This window comes from Moesziomyces antarcticus (assembly GCF_000747765.1).
Source record: "Moesziomyces antarcticus DNA, scaffold: scaffold_v10003, strain JCM 10317, whole genome shotgun sequence".
In the NCBI taxonomy this organism is placed as follows: Eukaryota; Fungi; Basidiomycota; class Ustilaginomycetes; order Ustilaginales; family Ustilaginaceae; genus Moesziomyces; species Moesziomyces antarcticus.
This window is the reverse complement of record NW_014639007.1, coordinates 255,953-265,915: the sequence shown is the minus strand read 5'-3', so window position 1 is coordinate 265,915 and position 9,963 is coordinate 255,953. Positions and strand designations below refer to the sequence as shown.

Below are 9,963 nucleotides of genomic sequence, written 5' to 3'. Positions count from 1 at the left end.
GACGGCACACATGGCAGTCGGCCAAGCTGCGGAGTGTCAAAAAGTTTCCAGGGGGATGAACCCCCTGCCAAACGGTGAGAAAACCTTTTTTTTTTTCGCCAAAAAAATCCGAGGGCCAAATGCCGCTTTGGCAGCCAGCACCGGCTGTCTCGCTCTTTTGCCGTCCGAGGCTAGCTTCTTCAGCCCCGCTTGCCTTCGCATGGGCAGCCCTGATTCCATCGACGCTCGATCTCAACCCCGATCCTCCCACTCGATCTTACCCTCTGTCACTCTCATCACAAGCCAAGCTTAGCAAAAAAGCAAAAACAATCACGGCCAGATACTATTTAGGAGGTGAAATGGAAGAGGGAGACGGAACGAGGCGCTTTGGGGCTATTGCCGCGCGCATGGGTCTAGAGAAGCATGCTGGGCATGTCCTCGATGTACTGCTTGAGCTTCACGAGGAACGTCACCGCCTCGCGACCGTCGAGCAGACGGTGGTCGTAGGTGAGCGCCACGACCATGATGGGTCGGATCTCGACCTTGCCGTTCACCACCCACGCCTTGTCCTTGACGGCGTGCATGCCCAAGATAGCCGAACCAGGCAGATTGAGGATGGGCGTGCCGAAGAGCGAGCCAAAGACGCCGCCGTTGCTGATGGTGAACGTGCCGCCGCTCATGTCCTCGAGCGTGAGCTTGTTGTCGCGCGCCTTCTTGCCCAGACCTGCAATCGCCTCCTCGATCTCGATGAGCGACATGCCCTCCAGGTTGCGCACCACGGGCGTCACCAGTCCCTTGTCCGTCGACACGGCCACCGACAGATCCACATAGTCGCGGTACACGATCGTGTCGCCGAGTCCAGCGCCCTCGATGCTCGCATTCGCAGCAGGCACGTCCTTGAGCGCCATGGCCGACGCCTTGGCGAATGCCGACATGAAGCCCAGCTTGACGCCCTTCTCCTTGAGGATGCGGTCCTTGTGGCGCGCACGGAACGCCATGAGGTTCGACATGTCGATCTCGTTGAACGTCGTCAGCGACGCCGCCGTGTTCTGCGACTGCTTCAGACGCTCCGCGATCCTCAGACGCATGCGCGACATCTTGACCCGGTTCTCCTCTCGGCTGCCCGCCGCCGGTTTTGGCGCCGACGACGACGACGACGAGCCGGACGACGATGACGATTTGGACGACGAAGACGACGATGACGAAGACGGCTTCGACGGGGGCGGCGTCGAGTTGGCAGCCGAAGGGCGCGACTCGGGCTCGGCGGCCGGGGCGGGCTTCTTGTCGTCACCCTTCTTCTCGGGCTGCTGCTGCTGCTTGGACTCCTCCTTCTTGGGCTTGTCCTCCTTCTTGTCTTCCTTCTTCTCCTCGCTCTTCTCCTCCTTCTTGGCGCCACCGGCGGGTGCCTCACCGGGCTCGAGCTTAAAGAGGTCCTTGCCCACCTCCACCGTGTCCTCCTCGTTGGCAAACACCTCGACGATGGTGCCGGACTGGGGTGCATTCACCGAGACGTCGATCTGTGAGCGTTCAAAAATAGCCAGATTAGATGGTGATCAGTATGCCAGCTTACGACGGCTCACGCGGAGCTGGCACGTACCTTGTCGGTCTCGATGGTGGCGACCTCCTCGTCGGCCTGGACAAAGTCGCCGACCTTCTTGTTCCACTGCTTGAGCGTGCCCTCGGTGATGGACTCGGCCATCTGGGGCACCTTGACGATCTCCTTGCGGCTGGCCGACGACGAGAAGTTCCTGCTAAGACCAACAAAGACGCGATTGTGTCAGTTTATCGTGGTGATCCGTCGTGCGGGTTCGTGGTGTCACTTACCTCTGGGCGGGGAGGGAGGTCATGTTGTGCGCGGCGATGGCGAGCGACTTTTGGGCGGTGGCGGTGATGAGCGTCCTGCGCGCGACGGCGGGCGTCACCATGCGCACCGAGCCCGAGCGAAGCGCGAGCGACCTGGCGGCCCTGGCGCTGGACTGAGCGATAGATCGAGGGAACATGATAGGCGCGAATAAGATCGAAAGGAAGGGAAAGGAAAGAGGACTCGTCGATGCGCGATGGTATTGACGAGAGGGATGGAGATGAAGGGATGTTGTGGAGGAACGGGGCGAGAGAGGGGTTTGATGAAGAAGGACTCTGTGAGCGGAAGAGCGATGATCCGTCTTGGCTTTGTGGTCACGGTCCACACACGTCCACACACATCCACACCCCGAGGGCGAGCTGCGAAGAATTTGGCGATGGGCACGCGCCTGTGCTGTGCCCTGCTGCTGGCCATGACGACGGGCGGCTGGATCCGTCAGCACAGACGCTGCGCCCTGACCAACACACCCTTGGCTTTGCTCTGCGCTCGCTCAGCCTCAGCCTCCGATGCAAGTGGAGATATTCGGCCCAGCCCACGAATTTTTGTATTGGCATCGAATCGCAGCGCTCCAATTTTCCAAGCCGCGCCCACTTCGAATTTTGCGGGCCGACTTCAAACCCTGCTCCCCCTCCTTCCACACCTCGGAGATCGGGCCCTCGTCGAGCCCGACCCTTCCAGACCTCCTGCCATCATGAGTCGTGCTTACATTGCTATCCACTGGCCCTTGCTGTACGCTTGCACAACCTACAACCTACATTGGGGAGAGCGCATGGAGAATGCACGCACGCCCAGGCAAATGAGTCATACAACGATTGGGTACAGGGCATACAGTACCAGTGCAGAGCCAGGCCGAAAACACCGCCGGACGAACAGCGCGGATCTTTCCGTCCCCCACCGGCACTGACGGATCTCCACCCTGCGTGCCCCGCTCCCTGAAGCTTCCGACAGAATTCACCGGTGTCCGTTGCATCCCCTCCCTCGGCCAACGCACAACCAACACTCGCCAGCCTCGGCTTCACACAATCCGCAGAACCGAACAACAAGCGGAGACAGATTATACACATTACCACCAAACCGGTAGCAAGTCTATCTTGAACGCTCGTTGCTGCGCTAGGTCTTGTCGGTGCGCCAGTTAAAGATATCCAGTCCGGCCAGCTTGCCGTTATCCGTTGGGGCGCCGTTGCTGCTCTGGCGCATGGCTACGCTCCCGCTCAACGACGCCGTCGATCCCGCTGCGGCTGCGGCGCCGCCGCGCTTGGTGGCGGCTCGCGGCTCGAGCAGCAGACTGCGTCGGTAGAGGTCGTCGGCGCCACGCCCGCCCTGTGCGCCCTGCACATCGTCGAGCGCGCGCTGCAGGAACTTTTGCATCTCTTTTACCTCGACCAGATTGTACGGCACCTGGAAGCGCTGCACCTCGCCCACGATGCGGCTTATCTTGACGTACTTGTCGAAGTTCAGCAGCTTCTTGTCCGCGTTCGACGGGCACGGTCGCGTCGCCGCATTGCCCTCGTGGCAGAACGTCAGGTCCGTCAGGAAGAGCCCCAGGAACGGAATCGCAGGCGGCATCGTGTTGCGCAGCCGCGCACGGTACGCCGCATAGTTGCGCGTGTGCTCCACCGCGCGTCGCTGCTGATCCATCATGCCGCGGTACTTGGTCGACAGTCCATCCCAGGTCTTCTTCAGCCGCGCGATGGTCGAAGAGTTGAGCGCACACTGGATCGCCATGAGCGTGTGGAAGTTGTTGAGCTGCTCGCATCGGTCGCCCAGCTTGATGAAGAACTTGAGCAGCTGTGTGCGCTTGCGCGCGTCCGCCTCGCCCAGGATGCACTCGCTGATCCACCCCGTGATGCGCGTCGACATGGACGACATGCTCTTCACGTGCACATCCGCACCCATCCCCGCCGCCTTGGTCTCCTTGGTGTACTTGGATCCCAGCAGCTCTTCCGGCTGGATCGCGCAGTACAGCTTGCTGTCCAGGATGGTCAGCTGTCGCGCCAGCTCGAGCGGATCAAAGTCGAGCACGCTGATCTTGTCAAAGTTCTCCTGACGCAGATTCGCCAGTAGCGTCTTGGACACCACCGACGTCGGCGGGAGCGCGCCGCCCTTGGCAAACGCCGAGGGCGCGTACATCTGCGAAGCATCCGTCATGGCGAGTCCCAGCCCGCCCTTCATGCGCTCCGACGAGATGACGCGCTGCAGGCTTCCCGGCCCGCGCGTGTTGCCCACGAGCACCGTGGTCTTCTGCGTGGCGCCGTCGAGTCGCTTGCGCGCCAGCTCGGCGACGCGGTGCGCGGGTCCGCCCACACCGCTAGCGCTGGTGCATCGCTCCGCAAACGGAATCAGCTGCTGCAGGATCACGCGGTCCGTGACGGGATTCCAGTGATTCTCGAGCCAGTTCTTGATGAGGTTGAGCACGCGCAATCGCACGGGCACCAGCTTCTTGTCGTTCCAGCGCGCCACGTCCGCCTCGCTCATCGGCACGTCGGCGGGCGGACGCATCTCGAAGCGCGCCACGAGCGCATCCAGCAGCTCCTGCGGCGACGAGAACATCCTGAAGCACAGGAAGAACGAGCTCGAGAACGTCGCTTCCACCATGGTGTCGTGCGGCGTCATCTTCTCGACGAGCGCCCTGAGCGTGGCTCCGGTCACCTGCCCTTCCGAGTTACACACGACGTCCGACGGATCGTAGTCGGGCGCCATGTAGCGAGCCTCGAGCGAGCTGGTGGGACCCCGGTGCTCCCTGTACATCGACTGTCGATCCACCGCGCCGCCGGCGAGCTGCTTGGCTGCGGTCTGCGCGGTGGTGTGCGCATCCGGCACGGTGCCTGTAGCTAGCTGCGCCTCGAGCGAAGGACGAGCCGAGGTTTCGCCAGTGCATTCGGATCGGATCGACTGGATCGTGGATCGCGACGTTCGAGCCGCGTCCTCCGACAGCATTTCGACCGACGAGCCCGCTCCCGATGCGCTGCTGCCAGGGACAGACGTGCGAGCTTGAGCGGGGTGCGAACTGCGGTCGCCCGAGGAAGGGGCGGCACCCATGAGCGAGGAGGAGCGGCTGGACATGGCGTGCGCGGTGCGGCCGCCGGGCTTGGACGCTTCCGATTCTTCGCCGCTGTGCTCGTCCTCGTCGATGTCCTCAAAGTCGGTCGAGTGCTCGCCGCGCTCGTACTTTTGTTTGAGCGACGACAGGCTGGTTGCCTTGCGTCCGAGGAAAGAGAGCGTGTTCTTTCGGCGGGTCTCGCGAGCGGCGTCTGCATCCGCATCGTCTGTGCGCGCATCGCCATGCTCGCCCGAGTGGCCGTTGGACTCGGGCTCGGCCGAGGCGCGCGATTGCGACGAAGCGCGCGGGTGTCGCGAGCGAGATGGCTCGGGAAGCGAGATGGTGAAGCCGGGCTCGAGGCGGTCGATGCAGAGACGCACGGCACCGACGCACTCTCCGCCGGTCCTGAGCACGCTGGTGGCAGCCTGGAGAAGGCGCGACTTGTCCTCGGCTTCGGCAGCCGATCCAGCCGTGATGGAGGCCGAGGGAGCCGAGGTGACGATGCGCGCGGCGGTGACGAGCTGAGTGGTGGCCTCGTAGAGATTCTCGCGCGTCTCCCAGAGGATGGAGGTCTGGCGCGGACGCAGTTGCTGGAGGACGACGTTGTTGTTGACGGCCTCGACCACGAGTAAGAGGTTGCGCACGCCGACGACGGCCTCGCGCGTCATGTCGATGAGATGAGCGTAGCTGGAAGCGTGGCTCTCGGAGGTGTGGGTGTGTACGTGGCCGATGAAGGCGGCGATGATGGAGAGGAGCTGGTCGTTGGTGATGCTGAGACGCTGCATGACCTCGTGGGGAGTGCGCTCGATGGGGCTGGGAGGCTCGTCGTCGTCGGCGGAGCCGGCCGAGCCGTGGTGGGAGGCGGTGTCGTGACCGGAGGTGGAGTCGGGCGATTCGGAGCTCGAGTCGGAGCGAGAGCGCGCCATGCCGAGATGGTTGGCGACGGCGGCGGCGACGGTTTCGGCGCGTCCGTTGAGCTGTCGCTGTGTGATGGATCGAGCTTGTGCGATGGCATGGGCGCCTTCCTCTGACGATTCGAGCGAGCCGTCGGAGGGGTGGCGATGCTGGAGATAGCTGCGGCGCGTGTCGGTGTAGCCTGTGGCCGTGTCGTAGGTTGCGGCGTATTCCTGTCGCGATGGGTAGCCGGGGGCAGAAGCGGAGGCGCGCGCGTGAGGATACTGCGGAGTGGGAGTCTTGTCGAGCTCGTGTGGGGCGTTTGCGGAGCGAGCGCGAGGGTCGGCAGGCGGTGCGGCGGCGGCGGCGGCGGAGCGGGAGGTGTAGAGGTCGTCGTAGACGGAAGAGCGGCGATCGGGCACGGGCACGCCGGATTCGAGGGCGACGGTGAGAAAGTCGCGCACGTTGGCGAGCACGTGGTCAGCGAGTTGGAGCATGGAGTCCATCTCTTGGGGACGCTGGGTCTCGTCGACCATGGGAGCGGAAGCGGTGCGTGCCTGTGCGACGAGCTTGCTGAGCTCGGAGAGGATGGCCTTGCGCTCGCGGGCGAGCTGGGGATTTGCCTTGAGCACGGGCGACTCGCGAGTGAGGCAGTCGGTGGCGGAGAGGACGGAGCGGACCGAGGAGATGACGCAGGCGGTGGAGGGCTGGAAGTGTGCCACACGGTTGGCACGCACGGCATTGCGGAGGAGCGAGATGGCGTGCAAGATGGGATCGAGGACGCCGGCATCTCCGCGATCGACCAAGGGGGTGGAGGTCGGGGTGGAGGAGCGGGAGGAGTTTGCGGAAAAGTAGCGCTGGTGGTGGGCTGTGTCTGCGGGAGCGGATGGCGGGTGGTGGTGGGACGAAGCTCGGCTGATGGAGGCAGGACGAAGGAGGTCGGGATGTTCGTAGGAATAGCTGTTGGCGTGACCGTCGTCGGATACGTAGACGGCCTCCTGGTCTACGTAGTTGCTGGGGAACCAGCCGCGCTGACCGTCGAGTTCGCCGTCCCACCAGCCGGAGGGGTCGCGATTGTAGACCCTGATGACCTGGCCGGCCTGGAAGGAGAGGCAGGTGGCATTGTTGGAGTTGAAGTCGTGGAGCGCGACGACGTGTTCCTCGGGCTGGATGTCGAGCTCGTCTTCGTTGTCGGAGAGGGCGGGAGTAAAGCTGGCTTGCGCCTGGGAGGAGGAAGCGGAAGCCCAGGACGACATGGTGAGCAGAGAGCGCGCGATTGTGCTGAGGAAGGGGCGGAGATGCGTGCGGAGATGCGTGCGGGGATGGACACAGATATGGCTCAGAGCATGTCCCTGAGAGTAGGAAAGAGGGACGATGGAGCGTGCGTGTTGAAGGAATTTGAATGAATGTCTTGGGTCGCGGCCGACTTTTCTGGTGGGTTCAGATGAAATGAGGCGGATTGTGACGGCTATGAAAAGCAGCTTCGAGCTCGAGTTTCCATGGTATTGTGCTTGGGATACGATGTGCCGAGCAAGCGACGCGGTGGGCAGTTGACCTTGGCCAGCAAGGACGACGTAAGGATGATGGTGAGAGGCTAAGATCGACGACTCGAGTCGAGCGTAGCGTGTTTTGTCAAGCTTGCTTGCCAGCGAAGGTGGTGGTGCGAAGGAGCGAACGAGCGGGCGGGCGGGCGAGCCGGGCGTGGATGAGAGGAAGACGTGGCAGGCAACACGATGCGCAGCACGATGAGGGTGAAGAAGCGATGGAGGGAGAGAGATGATGATCGGTGAGTCAAGAGGAGCGAGGTTGGCGCCGCGAGACTGCGGACGAGGTTGGGTGCTGTTGGTGCATGGATGTGTGTGTGTGTCGCACCTCGCCCGAGACCGTCCTTCTCTCTCTCTCCCTCTCGCTCTCTCCCTTTCTCTTTCTCTGCCTCGGCGAGTCGCGACGCACCTCTCTGAGCCTCTGCCTCTCTCTCTTTCTCCCTTCGACCTGCGCCAGGCGTGACGAAAGTCCAAAAAAAAATATTATTTAATAAATCATTTCAAATGTGCGGGGGAAGGCGAGAGAGGAACGCGCTCCGTCAGGGCCATCCATCTGTGATCCAGTGAGCGCGTCGACTAACACCACCATTATTTTTCAACAAAAGGCTCACGACAGGCTCAAAATTCAAGCGTCAGCGTCGCCCGAGCCGCACCAACGACGACTCCGCTTTCGCTCCAGCTTACTGTAAGTTCGTATGGCCAAGCTCCTCACAGCATCCCGTCGACGGCCCTTGCAACCTTTTTTTTTTTGTCTCGGGCTTGTTCGATTGACCGACTCTTCTTCCAGACCTTCCAGGTGTATGCGTTGCCCGGAATTAAGCGCTGGAATGGACCCTCGAAACTGTCAACCAAAATGCCTTGCTGGCCGCTGCACAGCCTTGCTTTACCGGTAGCGAGCCAGGGCCTCCCCCCAACTCGCCGGGGTCCGCGCTGAGCGAGAGAGAGAGTGTGTGTGAGCATTGACAGCAACTTTAGCCGGTGGGGGAAAGGGGAGGCTTCCATGAGCGGTCCCAAGCTAGCCAGGCGGTGACAACCACATGCATGAACCTCGAGCCAGGCCAGGGTTCCTGAGCGCGCGCGCGTCTCTCTCTGCAGCCAAAAACTCGACTGCCAGTCAGGGCCGTGAGAATGCCACGCGAGCCCGTTGCAAGAGCCTCCCCTCCTTGCGTCGCCAGCTCGCCCAGCCCTGACATAGCGAGCTCCCTCACCCGCTTCAAGCGCGCAAAAGCCGCATCCCATTGCCTTGGTTCGCTGGCACATCCAATCCAACACAAAGCCCCGCAATCGTTGGCTCCCAATGCCCCACCCGCAACCCTTCACGTAATGCCGTTCGCGGTACATGCAGCATCGCACCTGAGACATTCCCGCTGTGGCGTCTAATGAAAAGCAGCAAGACACAACTGAGCAATACACTGTCAAGCCAGCAAGCAGGGTGTGTGGCTAGTCATCCAGCGGCAGTACATGCGGAAGAGGCCCCCTTGGTTCGATGCCCTTGTTGGCGCCCACTCCCGCATAGCCGCGCTTGATGTGGGTAAAGTTGGTGTAGTCCCTGAACGCGCTTTCGCCCCAGTAGAGCTGCCTCAAATAGCGATGCACATGGGGATAGTCGTGACGAATCATGCCGGTGTTGCACCTGAACAGCGTATGGTACGCCACATCAAACCGCACCAGCGTCGGATACAGTCGAATATCCGCATCGCTCAATCCGATCTCCGGCACAAGATACCTCCTTCCATCTCCCAGCACCTTCTCCAGACGGTCGAGCGCCTGGAAGACGGTATCCACTTCTTGATCGTACACCTGTTGCGTCGTTGCAAATCCAGTCTTGTACACGCCATTGTTGAGATCGCGGTAGATCCATTCGTTGAGCTCGTCGATCTTGGCTCTAGCTTCGGCGGGATAGTACGTTTTGCCCCTCGCAGGGCTATCGGAGGGTAGTAGATCGTCAAAAGCCGTATAGAGGATACGGATGATCTCCGACGACTCGTTGTTCACAATCGTCCCCAACTTCTTATCCCACAGAATAGGCACCGTGTATCGAGCCGTGTAGTTCGGATCGGCTTTGAGGTAGAGCTGCTTGGTGTTCTCGAGTCCATGCACTGGATCGCCCGTTTCCACCTCATCGACCCGTGCAAAAGACCACCCGTTCGGCGTCAGCTCGTAATGCACGATGGCCACGTCGATGATCTCCTCGAGCTGCTTGAGTGCGCGTGTGTGAAGCGTACGACATGCCCATGGACAAATCAATGCGCAGTACAGAATGTACCTCCCGCGTTCGGGCTCGTGCGGGCCGTCGGGCGAAATCGTATTCCGAAACGCAGATACCTGCCGACGAAACTGGCCGTCTTGCCCCGCATGCACAGAAACACTGTGCTCAACCATGATGAAGATGGTGGTAGAAGTGCAAGCCCAGCAACCCTGCCACATTGGAAAATACTTGCACACCCGCTCAAATGCTTCGGCAAAGACGCACGGACATGCCCACGGCCTAAGTCCGAATGTGGAGGCGCATGGCGTGCTTTCCGCCGCCCAATCCCTCCCCTCACCCTGCACCACAGCTCGACATTCACAGACCAAAGACAGTCACACCTGCTATTGCAACAAAACAAGACCCATGAACAGATGCACGAAAAGACCATGTCTAG

General features: G+C 61.5%; 3 protein-coding genes across 3 annotated transcripts; all 3 read right to left on the bottom strand.

The window, feature by feature from the left end:
* Positions 1-392: 392 nt before the first annotated feature.
* PAN0_003c1554 (dihydrolipoyllysine-residue succinyltransferase component of 2-oxoglutarate dehydrogenase complex) lies at positions 393-1,979 on the bottom strand (the record flags this gene model as incomplete). Its single annotated transcript, XM_014802513.1, has 3 exons — positions 393-1,496; positions 1,577-1,727; positions 1,804-1,979. The coding sequence occupies 3 exons, from the start codon at positions 1,977-1,979 to the stop codon at positions 393-395; spliced, it is 1,431 nt and encodes a 476-aa protein (XP_014657999.1).
* A 971-nt stretch (positions 1,980-2,950) lies between these two features.
* On the bottom strand, positions 2,951-7,030 carry PAN0_003c1553 (Ras GEF; the record flags this gene model as incomplete). Its single annotated transcript, XM_014802512.1, has 1 exon — positions 2,951-7,030. The coding sequence occupies one exon, from the start codon at positions 7,028-7,030 to the stop codon at positions 2,951-2,953; it is 4,080 nt and encodes a 1,359-aa protein (XP_014657998.1).
* A 1,728-nt stretch (positions 7,031-8,758) lies between these two features.
* Positions 8,759-9,700, bottom strand: PAN0_003c1552 (uncharacterized protein; the record flags this gene model as incomplete). Its single annotated transcript, XM_014802511.1, has 1 exon — positions 8,759-9,700. One exon carries the CDS (start codon positions 9,698-9,700, stop codon positions 8,759-8,761), a length of 942 nt encoding a protein of 313 aa, XP_014657997.1.
* Between the last annotated feature and the right edge of the window lie 263 nt (positions 9,701-9,963).